Source organism: Myripristis murdjan, chromosome 6 (assembly GCF_902150065.1).
Source record: "Myripristis murdjan chromosome 6, fMyrMur1.1, whole genome shotgun sequence".
NCBI classification, from domain to species: domain Eukaryota; kingdom Metazoa; phylum Chordata; class Actinopteri; order Holocentriformes; family Holocentridae; genus Myripristis; species Myripristis murdjan.
In genome coordinates this window covers 32,175,038-32,191,069 of record NC_043985.1, presented here as the reverse complement: position 1 = coordinate 32,191,069, position 16,032 = coordinate 32,175,038, and the positions used below count along the sequence as shown (strand labels likewise).

Genomic DNA, 16,032 nt, shown 5'->3' with positions numbered 1-16,032 from the left:
CTGAGCTCCTGAGAGCGACCCATTCTTTCACAAATGTTTGTAGAAGTAGTCTGCATGCCTAGGTGCTTGATTTTATACACCTGTGGTCATGGAAGTGATTGGAACACCTGAATTCAATGATTTGGATAGATGAGCGAATACTTTTGGCAATATAGTGTATTTTATTTTTTTTTAAACCAGCACTTTCACTCACACTTAAAACATCAGCAAAGTAACAGCACTTTTATTTATGTGGGACATTCTGCCACTGTCTCTGCTGGTGGACAGCTTACAGACAAATCCAACACAAATGAACAAGACAATAATTGTATTTGATGAGTGTCAAATAAATCTATCACTATCTGACACATTACTGTACACAAGTAAGAATTAAAAATAAGTGCAGCTGCTGAAAACCATATTTCCCAACAGTACTTTCTTTTTTCTTTTTTTTTTTTCTTTTTTTTTATTTTAATATAGAAGAGGAGTTTCTTACAGGCTGTTCCAGGAAGGCTCTGAATAACAAGAGGAGTCTGGCTGTCCCATCTCAGGACCGACCTTTGGGGGAAAAAAAATAAATTAAAAAAAAAAAAAAGCGTGGGTGAAAAGATTTGTCACTGTGTCTGTCACAGGTGGGAGTGCAGTAGCGCCAAATAGAAAAGTGTGACGTGTCAGACATACCAATGTAGAAACCAAACCAAACCCCTGTAGACATGTTCCGTGTGTTTTAGTATGAGACACCAGTAACTAAACTATTTTGCCTCTTACAGGGCAAAATAATTTAGTTCCTGTGCCCTGCCGCTGCTCGCTCTTGGCTGCCAGCTGCAGGCCCACAGACTTCAATTAACTTCATGTTAATGGCCTCTCTCTCTCTCTCTCTCTCTCTCTCTCTCTCTCTCTCTCTCTCTCTCTCTCTCTCTCTCTCTCTCTCTCTCTCTCTCTCTCTCTCTCTCTCTCTCTCTCTCTCTCTCTCTCTTTCTGTATGTGACGCCAGTCCCTGCCCGGGGACGTGCCTCGTCGGGCACCAGCATATAAAGTGAGCTGCGCGTGCACGTGACTCAGTAGTAACCGGCGGAGGTGAGAGCAGCTCGGGTCTGGAGAGGAGACAAACAAACTATGGACTGTGCGCATTTCCCCTTTCTGACGCTCCTTGACGCGTCTTTTCACCTGGAGCTCAGGAGGTGATGCGCCCGGCGGTGCTCCGCTCTGCTTTGGCACCGGAGAGGATGGAGGACCTGCTGAACACCACCTCCTCCTGGAACCGGTCCGCTTCGGGTCAGAACCGGTTCGACAGCCTGGACGACATCGACTTTCCGGCGGACGGCTCCGCGACCCTGCGCATCCTCATCTCCATCGTCTACTCGGTGGTGTGCGCCGCCGGGCTGGTCGGCAACCTGCTGGTCTTCTTCCTGATGAAGGTCCGCCGCGGGAGGAAGAAGAGGTCCAGTATCAACCTGTTCATCCTCAACTTAGCGGTGACGGACTTCCAGTTCGTCCTGACGCTGCCGTTCTGGGCGGTGGACACGGCGCTGGACTTCAGCTGGCCGTTTGGAGACGCCATGTGCAAGATCATCCTCTCCGTCACTGTGATGAACATGTACGCCAGCGTGTTCTTCCTCACCGCCATGAGCGTCACCCGCTACTGGTCGGTAGCCTCGGCGCTGAAGGACCGGACCAGGCGGCGGGTCTGCCCGGTGAGGTGGGTGATCGCCGGGCTCTGGGTCTCCGCCACCGTGGCCTCTGCGCCCACTGCCATCTTCTCCACGGTGAGGAGCGTGGCCGGGGAGAAGCTGTGCCTGCTGGGCTTCCCGGACGGCCAGTCGTGGCTGGCGCTGTACCACCTGCAGAAGATCCTGGTGGCCTTCGTGTTCCCCATGCTGATCGTGTCCGTGTGTTACCTGCTGCTGCTGCGCTTCGTGCGCCTGCGGAGCATGAACAACAACCAGGTGAAGCGGAGATCCAAGGTGACCCGCTCGGTCACCATCGTGGTTCTCTCCTTCTTCTTGTGCTGGATGCCCAACCACGCCATCACCTTCTGGGGCGTGCTGGTCAAATTCAACGTGGTGAACTGGGATAAGTCCTACTACATGGTGCACACGTACGTTTTCCCAGTGACCGTGTGCCTGGCGCACACCAACAGCTGCCTGAACCCGGTGCTGTACTGCCTGATGCGCAGAGAGTTCCGGAAAATGATGAAGGATCTGTTCTGGAGGATTTCCTCGCCAGGCGGGACCAACACGTGTCACCTGCGGCCGTTCTCCGGGACGGTGAGAGCGGACCCGGACGACACGCAGATCGTCATTCCTCTGAATAACGTGGAAACGGAGAATTACCGTCTGTCCGTTTTAAATGACCAGTGCGACACAGACGCTCAGCCGCAGAGGTGAACGCGCCTGAGCAGCAAAACCCCCAAACCCGCTGACAGCCACTGCATTTCTGACTGATGACTGACAAGACCTGGCCAGTGTGTCGAATTATTAGTCTTTTAGGTCACAAGATTAAAGTTTGGAGGGAACTCTGGCCCTGATGTTGCTTGATGGGATTTAAAAAAAATGCCTTTCACATAAATATCTGGTGATTCCTGTCTGCGCGCTCCATTTCATCGCCAAACAATAAAACATCAACTGTGGAGAGCTTTTGGAGAGCCGACGCCCACGTAGCCTGGGAAGTGGGAGCCTCGTGGTCCTTTGACTTTGCATCAAAACACTTTTATATGTATATTCACGATGAAGATGCGAACAATAAGGATGGAACCTATATACACATTGCGCGTCATTTGCGCACAGGACGCACGGTGCGCCAAGCCGTGCGTCTCGGCTTTCACATCAGATTAACGTTTCTCTGGCATCTGGTTTTGAAACGCTTGTTGGACGATTTAAAAAAAAACAACAAAAAAAATGTATTAACCGTGAAAGTGGACTGCGGACTCTGCTGTGCCAGAAGACGCGGCTTCATTTTCTTAAGTGCTTTCTGCGCGGAGGAATCAGAGCGCCGTCGGTGTGTCGCAGGAGGGATTTCACTGCTTTAAAAACATCTGTGGAGTATTATCGACGTTTGTTGTTGCTGCCGGCTGTGAAATGTACAAGTGAATGTAACACACACAAAATGCCATGCAATCTTGAGCAATGTTTGAAGCATTTCTTTTGAGAATAAAATATTTCCTCATCGATCCAAGTGCCAGTCGTGTTTGACCTTCCCCTTCAGCGAGAGAGGGTTTGGAGGGAAAGTCAGGTTTGTTCTGGCGTGAAGCTCTGAGTCGGATTGTCAGTCAAATGTACTGGTAATTGATCTATTGACTCTGTATAAAACTGTTATTGAACATGCAGTGACCTTACCTGCACATTCACCTGTTTTAAAGCAGCCTTGGTGGTTATAGCTACTGCAAGGTTTTAAATCTAAAAGTCTCCCTCAGGGAAATACAGAAAGCTTGTCATTTCCTTTGCTTGGGTATTTGCCTGAGGGAGACTGCTTCAGAAGTCAAAACGTTGCAATAAATATAATCTCAGAACAATTCAGTGTGCTGATGACTCCATTGTCTTTCTACTTTTGAGCTTTTTTATATATAAAGCCTATAAAGTCTTGTGTGTTTGGGCTGTGGTTGACAGATTTATTCCACGCCTGTTTCAAAGAGCTCAAAGACAGCTGTGCTGACAGGGGAGGTCTGCTGGTGGGATTCAAAGTTTCCTCTTTATATTCATGTGTGATTAAAGATGTTTAACAAAGACACCATTAACTTTTGATTTTGTTTGGGTGGTCAGACTTCAAGTTATTGCATTTACAAAAAAATTCATCCGTTTCCCAGGGCAGGTTCAAATTAACTCCAGGAAACACATCACAGCTGGACTTGGCTCTGATTGGCCAGTGTGGAAAGCCTCCATTCAGCAGGATTACCTCATTTGAATTAAAGGGGCTGCTGCTGTTGGCCAATCAGTGTCCAGGATTTGTTCAATTAAAATCTCTTTCACTGAATTATGTTTATTTGTACAAAATCATGATGAAAAAAAAAAAAAAAAAAACACCATTCCTATGATGAGCCATAGGGCTTTTGAACACAAAATCATGATTACTGGAAAATTTGGGACCTACACTGTGATTAATATTTCAAAGTGTAATGTAAAATCAAGTAATAACAGCAGCTCTTCCATCCAGATCAGCCGACAGCGAGGACCAACTTTCATTTTCATCTGGGATTTTTGAAAATCAGATTTTTAGCCAGATCTTCAGTCATATTTCGTGCTGATGGAGCCGCAAAGCCTAAATCAGACTGACAGTGACCTTGTATTTGAAAAGGAGTTGGCCAGCTGGAACATATGGACAACAATATAAGGCCGGCACATCCTGTAAAGCTTCATGTGACAGAAAGGAAAACAGTGCCAGCCAATAAACACGACGTGGACTTTGCTCCTCCTCGTAAGAGAATGAATCTTTCATCACATAAAGCCGCAAACCGCCGAGCGGCAGGACAAGGAGACTAGTGGAGTGTGAAAATGCAGCCGGCCATTATCATAAAGGTGTGACAGTCAGAGGTGCAGTCCGGTGGATTTAACGAGGTCTGGTCCTCATGTTCTGGTTCAGCAGTATCCACCAGTTTGTCTGACTGGGAGCCCAGCCACCACCAAGCATCACCATCACAGTCACGCTTAGTTACATCTTGATTTGATTTGATTTGATTTGATCTTCTCTTTGGTAAAAGTACATTTTCTCCACAAATGGCTCAGGCCTGTGCCTTTTATCCACGCTTTTATCATCTGAAATCAATATTTTCAGAGCATTAAATTCTCTAAGTGTCTATCTGAAGATGGCTCTTATACTGAAATCAATAATATCAAACATTTCAGGCCACATTTTCCCAGTGGGTGCACTCGGGTCTTTTTTTTCCCCATTTTCTGCTGTCAAATGGCGTGCACATTTTCTCATTTGTATCACCAGAAACACATTCACAATAAATGTGCAGTACTGAGGCATTCATATGCAGTCTTTTTTTTTTTTTTTTTTTAATTTGCTGATGAATTTTTCTGTGTAACAACTGCAAAAATGTTTACTACACACTGAAGCAAACACATCGTATATATAGCACTGCATGAGCGTTCTCCTATGGCTAATATATATACTGCAGGTATGAAGATCGTTTGAAATGAATAAGGAGAAAATTCTTCGTTTGGATTTGACAGCTCAGTTAAAATCTCCCGCAGCCGCTCCTTGTGACCTTGACTCTGATTAACAATGATATAAAACACTGACGTGATGTGTGGGGAGGTTTTAATTTGACTGTAAACACTAAAAAACTTGAAATACTGGTGGCATTCAGAGTTAAAGAGTCACTAAACCCACACCCAAGTCTCTGTGAAGCCTGACCTCTAGTGGTGAGAAGTAGGGTGACATCAAACATCAGGCACAGTGACTTAATTTAAACTAAAAGACTGAAATCACTGGGGAAATGTGCATTTTTAACACTGGTGCATATTGTGACTTTATCACCTTTCAGTATCAACATGTGTGTCCCAACATCCCTGACATTGTATTATTACCACGATGCAAAAACACGCCAGTAAAAGTCCTGCATTCAAAATGTTCCCTCAATGAAAATATACAAGTATTATCAGTAAAATATATGAAAATAAAAGTAGTTACTGTGAAGAACGGTTCCTTTCAGAGAGTTAAAGTATTGATGTGGTAATTTACTACATTTACTCTCGTTACTGTAATTGAGTAGTGTTTTTTTTTTTTTTTGTGGACTATTTGTTTAAGTCAGTAGTTTTATTTTTCCTTTAGTTAATTTTTGTTTGAGTTTTGTCCTTCATGACATTTTAAATCAGATCCATGTACTTTTACTGCAGTAGGTTTTTACTGCACAGCTTCTACTGCAGTCAAATACCAGCAGAGGAACAGTACTGGTGGAGCAGTTTGTAGTTACTCTTGCAACCACCAGTGCAGTAGAGATTTCCCTCTGAAATGAGGTGCAGGACAAGTACTAAGGAGAAAAATGGACATACTCACGTGTCGCCCCCTGGTGTCTCTCATGTGGTATTACTGGCTGAAAGCAGATGGATGCCACAGGAAGCCTCCAGTGCATCCCATAATAACCAGACCGCCATGCAGCAAGAAGAACGACTGTATTACTGATGTGGGATGGCTGCTCTTACTGTATTTGTCTCTTAGATACATAAAAAAACTCCATATCTGCAGAGCAAATAAACTCAGATGAATTCAAATCCCAGCAGGAGCCGTGTGATGCACATTAACTTTCACAGGATGGCAGAAAAACCCCAGTGAGTTTGTATCTCTGCTGTAACGGAGGCTGCAGCTCATCAGTCTCTCTAAAATCTGTTTTATCCCCAGAAAACAGCGACAGCCGCTCACAGCGAGGTGATGAATAAACCGACTCGGTGTCATTTATCGACAAAAAAAGGCTGCCGCCGCTCTGAAGGTATTTCAGCAGCGGTGTGAACAAGATCGCTTCACTTAACCTTGAAAGAACAAACCAGGTCTTTATTTCTGCTTGTCGCCTGATAATTTTTGCATAATTTCACTGTTTGTCTTATGTGCTTTTGTACGTTTTCTTTTTAAGCCTTTAACTTGCCAGGGACTGCAGATGAAAATTAGCCTGTGTGGCTAAATCTGGCACATTTACATTAATGGACCCAAAGTTCTCATAATTAATGCACATTGACATCATCCCTTCTTACATAAATAAACATAAACATTAATATCTTGCTAATGCAGTTTTTCTTTAATTTTGTGCTAAAACATGTTTACACGGCTCTCACTGGACCAGGTGTGTGGAAATTTTTACATTCAGGGCAACAAAGTCGCATTTAATTTAATTATCCAATATCAGTTGATAGATAATTTGCAATTTTTTTTAATGCAATGTCATGTCTACATTTAAACATTAAATACTATTTCTATATAATATCTGGGACAAACTTTCACTAGTCAGAATTTCCTCTGCAAACAAAAATAAAATAGTGAAATATAGTTTTCGGTTTGACTTTGTTTTTGAATGAAGTTTCCTTTTGGATTTTCAGAGATCATCAGCGAAGCCTTCCAGTAAAATTACAGCACAATTAATCCTCAAAATTGTCTTTTTAATATACATTTTGTGCAACATTTCAGCCAAGCGAAATGAGCAGGAAGACACAGGTGGTGAGCGCAGAGCAACTGGAGAGATTTAGATTCTGAGCGACCAGAGGAAAGTTTCAGTGTTTTTTTTTTTGTTTTTTTTTCCCACACGGCCGCCAAATGAAAACCTGCTGATGAGACATTCATGCACGGAGCTCCACTGACAGGAAGCGACCTCTGAAAATCTTCCCCACACAAAATGTTTATTTGTGAGTTGTCAGTTGGTTTTCCAGAGAAAGAAAAGTGATGATATGTCCGATGCCATAGGTCTGATTTTTCATCTTAAAATGCACTGACTGGCCTGACGAGGGCGCAATAACTGAATGTCAGAATTTTGATTAGCTAACATCAAAGCTGCACTAAGCCATTTCTGACCACTAGAGGGAGTTGAGAGCTAAAAGCCCTGCTTCCTGGTTCACGGTGGATCACTCGAACAAAACCAGAAGTTAAAGTGAAAAAATGTGTTTTCAGGTGGAACGTCTGTCTTTCACATGGCTCCTGTTGGATTAACTCAGATTATTTTGTCTCTGAGCTCCAAGTCGAAAGTGTGGTGAAGCTGCAGACTTTCAGCTGCAAGGTAAACTGCTCTGGATTAGCTTTTCCTTTGGCCGCAGCGCTGACTGAATCAATTTATCTGCAGAATGTGAATGAAGCTGAACAACAGGCTGTAAACTGTCCGGTGGAAAGACGACCCACAGTGACGACTCTCACATTGCATTTGGTCGTTTTATTGAAAAAAAAGCATGTAGTATCGCTTCATGTAGCTTTAATATAATATAGAAAATTTGAAAAATCTATCGATCTATATATCTGTCTATATACATATATAAATAAATTCTACCTTCTAAGGAAGTTTATGATATTCAGTTTGTGTCGACAGTGTGGAGAATGTGTAAATTTAATTCTGTGTTTATTACTGAGTTTGTAGTTTGCAGAGGTCTTGTATTGGATTACATTATATTGAGAGGTGTTTCTGGTTTTTTGTCCTCCCTATGTATATTCAATGAGGGGGGACAGAATATTGGAAAATCTCGTCTAGGCCTGCAAATATTTTTTCATTGTCAATTAATCTATGTTTTGTTTGTTTGTTTTATCAACTGATTCATCATTCAGTCAGAAAGTCTTCCTTAATCTGACCAGCAGCAAACAAACAAACAAACAAACAAAAACCCCCAGCAAAGCATTCATTTTATGAAGACATGAACAGAGAAAAGGGAGGAATATCTCAGCATCTCTGAAGCTGGAATCAGACATTGTTTGGCATTTTTGCTTCATGAACAACTTTAAAAAACTGATTATTGAAATAACACCCTATTTGTGTTTATCGACTAATTTATCGACTCATAATTTCAGCTCTGGTAGATTTACAGCAACATGTTGGGACATGACAGCAAACAGATGAAGCAAGCCTCGGGTAAAATATTTTTAATAACCGGCCCAAACAGCAGAAGCATCATATGAGGAGAGACAACAGGTTTATTTTCTCTTTGACACAAATGTGGTTGTTAAAGTCTGGAGTGTGGAGAGTGGAGTCAGCGGCGGGCGGAGGGCCGGGTCACCGCCTTGGCAAACGCCTCGTAGTGAACTCGCCCGTCAGCTCCGACGCCCGCCTCCTTCAGCAGCTCGTCCACTGAGGAGAGGAGGACACAGCTGTCAATCAAACTGGGCCAGGTCGAGCGCCGAGGCTCAGTGACGTTTGAACTCATAAATAAAGGAAACAGAGGGTCAGCAGGTGGATGTCGTGTCTCTGTGGAGGACTTCATCAGTTTTATCATCATCATCATCACCATCATCATCATCAGCACTATAGGCACCATAACAGTTAATTTTATGGCACAACAGTTGGATTGGATTAGACCTAACAAAGTGGCCACAGCAGCGGCATCATTTCATTTCATTAGTAGGATTATCATTTATTATTTACTTCACCCTTTGAGTATATTTTGAACCATCTGACGATTAAACAAACAAACAAAAAAATTAAATAACAGTAATAATGTATGAGTTTTGTTTTGTATCATATTTGATCCATGTGCAATTTATTGTGCACAGCAGTTTTTTTTTTTAAACCAAGAAAAATATACAGAAGACAACATTTTTAACCCCTTCAATTCTGAGTTTTTCCAAGTTTCCAAGTTTTTCCTCAAGTAATTTCAAACATAACTTTTTCCATATTGTACGACAATGTCATGCATGTTGTGTATCTGCTACACTGAAGCTGCGTCACCTTCACTTTTTCAAATTTGGAAAAAAAAAATATCCGTGCAAAACTACAAGTGGGTTGTTGGTTCAAAGGCCTGTGGCGCTGCAGTGCTCAGATAATCCACCAGGGGGCAGAAGACACATCAGATTATGTACGTTGGGTTTTTCAGGATTTTTTAAAATTTTTTATTTTTTTTTTATTATTATACTGATGATGCTGAGGTCACAGATGAATAATGACTTTTATTTAACTCTTTTAAACCTTGTTTTTATCTCTTATTTTACCCTTCTTATATATTTTTTTTCTAGAATCTAACTTAATTGTGTCTTTTAACTCCTGTTTTTCCTCTCTTTCATTGTTTCAGTCACTCATTTCACTCATTTTAACTGGATTAAACGGTGATATAGATTGTTATTTTGGCAGAGAGCAGGGGCGGATCGATGCAGGAAGCGGCGGCCAGCTGCTGGAGTCACCACAGTCTCAGCTGGCGCAACGCTTTATTTATTTGCACTCGAGGGAGAGGAGAGGCCAAAAAGCTGGAACGGTTTAAAGGAAAAAATCTCCTCTCATCCTCTTCCACGCTCAGATCTCATCAGGCAGGATTTTTTTTTTTTTGGTGAACCTACTTTCACTCAGTCTGCCTCGTCTACTTCTGAGTTCAGGTTTCCTACGTTTCCCAGAATGCCTTTAGACAAGCCCAGGAGAAGGGGATCATGCTGCATTCAGTATCAAAACGTATCAAAAGGTAACTATTGTGGTTAATACAGACCTTCCCTCTAGCGCCACCAGCAGGCCTGGGTCATGAGCATTTTTCAGATATTAGTGCAGTTCAGCAGTGTGACCTCTTGGTGGTGCTACAGGGAAGGTCAGGGGTCAGTGGGAGAAGATTTCATCCTCTAGCCCCGTGGGTCTCAAACCTTTTTCAGTAATGCAGCACTTCTAAAACAGGTAAAAAAAAAAAAAAAAAAAAAATTTTTAAAAAGCTCTTTTTTGTTTCTGTTTCTGTTTCTGTTTCTTCTTCTCCTCTTCCTCCTTGTTTTCAGCTGCATCACTGCTATGTTCCCAGTCAGGGGTTTTGTTGCAGCTCTGCTCTTGCACACCTGACCCAATAAAGGCCCATGCACCTTAAAGCACACCCTGTTCAGGTAGATCTGTTTCAACCAATCAGCATGAAGCCATTAAATGGAGCAGGTGTGAAAGAGCAGAGCAGAAACAAAAATGTGCAGGACAGGGGGGCCTTGACGACTGGGCGGGGAACCACCGATTTACATTAACATTTAAAAGAAAATCTCACATACCTCCTGAAGTACTCCTTCGTACCACTAGGGGTGCACGTACTCCAACTTTGGTGACAACATGAGCGCTGTCGCCAAATTTCATGACAATCAACCAAACAGATTTGGAGTTATGGAGCTGAGTGTTGACAGACTGATGCATCGGCCACCAAAAACAAAATGCATGATAACAGCAGAATTAAATGCGGGAGGATTTCCACCTACAGCCACATTGTTTCCTGGAGCTCCTGGTTGGACATGTTGGAGCTTTCAGAACAACCCCAGGCTCGCAGTTGTAAGCTGCCAGCTGGATGTTGACATGAGCGCTACTTACAAGTCAGAAAATGGTGATTATAGTAAACACCATCTGACATGAACACAGCATCAGAGCGCTGACACATCTTCTGATATCAAACTCCCTCGTAAACAGTTGGAATCTCCCTGCTGCTTTATTTAAAACGTGTTTGAAGGTGGATTCTCTCTCTGTGCCCCCCCCCCACCCTCGCTCCTCACCCTCCTCGTCGGTCAGCTTCTCTCCCAGGCCGGTGAGTTTGGCCCGCAGCTCTGAAGCCGTGATGAAGCCTTTCTGCTCCTTGTCGGCCATCCTCATGGCCTGCAGGATCTCCTGCTGCGGCGCCTCCTGCTGGAGCTGCCGGTGCATGATGGTCAGGAAGGTGGAGAAGTCCAGCTCACCCCCCCGATCTGGAACAACATTTTTTTTTTTTTTATATATATATATTTACTGTACAGTCCAGTCTCTTTGTCTAGTCTCTCTCACCAAATAAAATAACACATTACTGATCCCAGGTTTAGGTTTTTTCTGCCAGGTTTAGGTTTTTTCTTCTGTTGTTTAAATTGTTCATATTTCCATTTTGTTTTTCTATATTCCTTTTTAGAATGTTTATATTGCTTTTTGCTATTTATTATCTGTTTATACTGTTTATAATGTAAATTATGCTTCATATCTTACTATCCACTTTGCTGCTGTAATGCGTGAAATTTCGCCCACCGTGGGACTAATAAAGGAATATCTTATCTTATCTTATCTTATGCCCCCCCATGAGGAAATTACTTCATCGCAGCAGGAAAAAAATAAAATAAAAATCCACCGTGAAGAAAATACAAGAAACTGCACACACCCAGACTGTGAGGTACGCTATACAAACAGTAAAGCAATAAAATGGAGTGTAAAAACATTAAAAAAAAAAAAAAAAAAGTGAACAGTTATATAAAAATCTATCCTGGTGACAGTTTGAACAGGTGACACACATTAAAGGAGTCATCAGGTGACGTCAGGCTTTGTTCTCCGGCCACGTGCAGGCACTTAAATCCCCTCTCCTCCCCGCTCTGCAGCTCAGTTTGACCTTCAGCACATCGTCTTGTCCATGTCTGCAGGCCTGAATGCACTGAGCTGCTGCCATGTAGTCCAGTAATTTTAGGCCAAAATTGGGGTCAACCTAGGACAAATTGCAAGAGAAGCAAACTCAATTATTCTGTTTACACATGCATATCACACATTATCTGATTTGATATGTGCTAATCAGGAATATAAGGAATAAATGCCAGAAGAGACATTTAAACAGTGAATTAAAAGGTTACTATATATATAGTAACCTTTTAATTCACTATTATATAGTAACATTTTAATTCAAGGTTACTATATATATAGTAACCTTTTAATTCACTGTTTAAATGTCTCTTCTGGCATTTATTCCTTATATTCCTTATTAGCGCATATCAAATCAGATAATGTGTGATATGCATGTGTAAACAGAATAACTCAAAGAACTTGTAATTGACTTTTTTTTCTTGTCTTTGTGTGTGTAATCAACTTGTGAATTTCTATAGTGATATATTTTGAACCCCTTTCCCCTGTGTGTTAAAAACAGTGTTTTTTGGTAATATGTGGTCATAAATAGGTGATTTTCAAAACTTTCCACCAATGGGATTTCTTGGGACTTTTTTCCCCTCACTCAGGACAAACTGAGGATACAAAATCAGTTGAGTTTGCTTCTCTTGCAATTTGTCCTAGGTTTTTTCATAAAATGACTGGACTAATGTGATTGGGTGATTTGATATTTGATAGTTCAACAGGTGGATCTAATAAAGTGGCTGGTGAGTGTTTTTATATACAGCACACATATGAAAATGACTGTAATGTTAGCCACTGTGCAGACTGATCATCAGGCTGCACTGCAGTGGGAGAGGATTATCGCTGATTCTTACCTCCCACAGTCGCTCAGGTCAAAATTGGCGCTTTAGACAAAGAAACCAGCAGGAAATGCAGTTTGTTCCTCCCGTCTCTGTTTCAGCAAACTGCTGTGTGCTGGCGCTCTCTGCTGCAGAGGCGTCGCCAGGCACAAAACAGACGTTTATTCAGAAGAGTATTCCACTCTCATACCACTGCCGCTGATGTGAGTGCATTGTCTTGCTGTGACTGGACTGTGAGGCTCATGATGGACTGAAGCCAAGAGGAGGAGCTTGTTTATTCTGGTGCACACCTGCTTCTGTTTGTGTGATGATTATATCGTATGTCCTTTCCTAACCATTTTACCTTGACCTTGATGGAAACATCACGAGGTCAAGGAAAGATGTGAAGGATAATTCATAAGGATTTAGGAAAGAGGAACCGCAGTGCTGAGAGAAACCGACTGCAAAAAGCTCATCTTAGATATTTTCTGTTTAGGTTATTTTTTTCTGTTTAGGTTATTTTTTTCTCTGCTGTTTAAACTGTTCATATTTCTATTTTTTATATATTCCTTGTTTATAGTGTATATATTGCTTGCCGCTATTTATCATCTGTTTATACTGTAAATTTGCACATTGCCCACATCTATGCACATTGTATACATCGATGCACACTGGTTTTTGGTTTGTTGCACATTGTTTTTTTGCACATTGGGTACTTAGATCTTTAGATCTCGAGTGCCATCTCTTATTCTTCATTTTTTATTTATTTAATCTTGTACTCTGTGGATACTGCTGAAAACTTTGAATTTCCTTCGGGATGAATAAAGTATCTATCTATCTATCTATCTATCTATCTATCTATCTATCTATCTATCTATTTCACCCTGTGTGTTCTCCCCGTGTTGTTTCATGCAGGCGATATAAACGACGACAGCACGGTGAAAAATATGGCTTCATCACCAGGGTTGCAACTGGAATAAAAAAGGAATCGAGGCTACCAGTTACAAAAGTGAAACCAAACGGTTGTCACATTAAAAACGGCTGCTGACGCTCATCCTCATATGCAGCCCATATTTATCCACGTGAACTCCAGTTAGTCTGATTGTATGAAAATAATGAACGGCCTCCAGATCTGCTCCGGCACATATCATCATTCTCAAGTTTCAAACAGTTCAAAACATCATCTGGCCCAAAACGCCTCGCATCCCTTTTCCTGAAAGACAGACTTCTGTGTTACGGTGAATATTCTGATTATGAGCCTAAAGGGCGACAACAAAACTCAATAAATAACTTGAAATGTGAGCGGCCGAATGGTGTGTGGCTTTAAATGTTGCTGCTGCAAGGAACTGTGGGGCGGCATCATTCCCTTTCCTTTGGTGAAGGATGCTCACGTGTGTCCTTTGCTAAAGGAGATAGGAAAGGAAGGGCTGAGGCTCCTTTCCTTAACATTTAGAGAATTGAACCTGCTCTTCTCATGGCTGCTGCTTATATACTCAGTTAGGAACCTTCCTAAGCAAAAAAGACTATTAGACCTCAACCAGACAGAGAGACAGGCAGGCAGGCAGACAGACAGGCGGACAGACAGGTGTACCTATATTATGTGTCAGCAGGTGCCGGCAGACCTCGGAGGGGGTGGGGTTCGATCCCAGGCAGCGCATCACTGTGATCAGCTGCTGGGCCTCGATCCGGCCTCTCCGCTGCTGGTCGTACAGCGAGAAACACTCCTTATACTCTGCAACACACACACACACACACACACACACACACACACAGAGGTATGATCTTGTGCTGCTGGGCAACCTGATCACACCTGCTGCTCTCCTGAGGCTGAGAGGTTGCTGAATTTTGCTAATTGGTTCATTTGGGTTGACAGGCAGCTCTGACGAATTCCTTAACCAATGACAATACTTCATTATTCATAATTTATTTAAACTCCCTGTCATTTTCCATCCCCTCTGCACACTTCAGACTGCTCATTTTATTACTGTAAGGGCAAATTATTTGGTTTATTTGTCCAAGTTTGATTGATGTCCTCTGAGCTCTGGTGGCAATAAGGAGGACATAAACCAGAAATACCTCCCAGAAATCAGAAATATAATGCAGTCCAGTAGCAGACGTCTGCAAACTACAACCTCAGTAATAAACACAGAATTGAAGTGACACATTCTGCACAATGTCAACACAAACTGAACATTATAAACTTTGTTAAAAGGTAAAATTTATGCTGCACTGAGCCGCATTAGATTGGACAGGTGGAGCTGATAACATGGACACTGAGTGGACATACAGCGGGAAAGCAGCCGTGCAGAACTGTGTGATCAAAATGACTAATTAGGCGTGGTGTTTATCATTTCTATCCATTTATAAACACATAATCAAGAATGTAATCAAGAACGTCACTAATGGGTGGACAGAAATACATTCAGCACATCATCATCATCATCATCATCATCATCTCTGACAGCCACAACAACACGCTGACACAAAACACAATAACTCATCCGGTAAAGCGGAGGTGATCATTCACGACGGGCCCCCTCATTAGGCTGAAGGGTGCGTTCACATACTGAGCCTTTGTGCTTAATCACGTTAGCCGCTCGACGGATCGCTGTGTGAATCTGCTCCGCTCCACAGCCAACAAACAGGGCTTTGTGCTGAGGCAGAGACACAGGCCTCCGCTGTCTGATTACACACCAACACGCCGTGTGATGATCCCAGCAGGCCGGGCCGTCACCTGCTGCCGCTCTGCTTTGTCTTCTCGGAACACAATAACCCCGTAAAAACGAATTTAAAAATGCCATAAAATCGAGCTCAGGTGTTGTCCATGCTGCCAAAAATGTTACTAATGCATTCATTGTTTCCTAAATGATAATATTTAACTGATTCCTACCATCACTGCAAGGCATTTCTGAGGTAGATATTGCCACTTTAATGTGCTCTGATGTATGGAAATGTATTGGCAGCGCTCCCTCGCCACACGCAGCCGTGCTCTCTGACTTACCTGTAATCTGATCTTGAGTCAGGAACTTCGCCTGGGATGAAAAGGAAGGAGAAAATGTCTTGCATCAAACATGAAACAGCGCAGGAGTTGGTGGAAATCTGGGTGACAGCAGGATGACAGGTGTCTCACCATGGCGTCTCGCTGCTCGGCGGCGGCGCAGCTCTGCAGCGGGAAACTGATCCAGGCCGCTGTAAGATGAGGACTGTAATGGAAGTGGACGGATCGTCCCGGCTGGACGGCATCGGCAGGCAGGGACATGAAAG

The 16,032-nt window shown here is 42.8% G+C and overlaps 2 protein-coding genes across 2 annotated transcripts; one reads left to right on the top strand and one right to left on the bottom strand.

The window, feature by feature from the left end:
• Positions 1-1,163: 1,163 nt before the first annotated feature.
• On the top strand, positions 1,164-2,562 carry rxfp3.3b (relaxin family peptide receptor 3.3b). The gene has a single exon (XM_030054066.1). It carries the CDS (start codon positions 1,164-1,166, stop codon positions 2,364-2,366), a length of 1,203 nt encoding a protein of 400 aa, XP_029909926.1. The 3' UTR covers positions 2,367-2,562.
• Positions 2,563-8,521: 5,959 nt separating this feature from the next.
• calml4b (calmodulin-like 4b) lies at positions 8,522-16,032 on the bottom strand. The gene is made up of 5 exons (XM_030054004.1): positions 15,899-16,032; positions 15,770-15,800; positions 14,360-14,500; positions 11,092-11,280; positions 8,522-8,731 (listed from the first exon to the last, which is right to left on the bottom strand). Exons 1-5 carry the CDS (start codon positions 16,025-16,027, stop codon positions 8,634-8,636), a joined length of 588 nt encoding a protein of 195 aa, XP_029909864.1. The 5' UTR covers positions 16,028-16,032; the 3' UTR covers positions 8,522-8,633.

What these genes read in the sequence shown, in the direction of transcription:
- rxfp3.3b (XM_030054066.1), top strand. Translation starts at nt 1,164, where the DNA reads ATGCGCCCGGCGGTGCTCCGCTCTGCTTTGGCACCGGAGAGGATGGAG.
- calml4b (XM_030054004.1), bottom strand. Translation starts at nt 16,027, where the DNA reads ATGTCCCTGCCTGCCGATGCCGTCCAGCCGGGACGATCCGTCCACTTC. An exon ending in CCGAGCAGCGAGACGCCATG is followed by an intron (nt 15,801 to 15,898) that starts GTGAGACACCTG and finishes TTTTCATCCCAG; the next exon opens with GCGAAGTTCCTGACTCAAGA. An exon ending in GAAGCTGACCGACGAGGAGG is followed by an intron (nt 8,732 to 11,091) that starts GTGAGGAGCGAG and finishes TCCTCTCCTCAG; the next exon opens with TGGACGAGCTGCTGAAGGAG.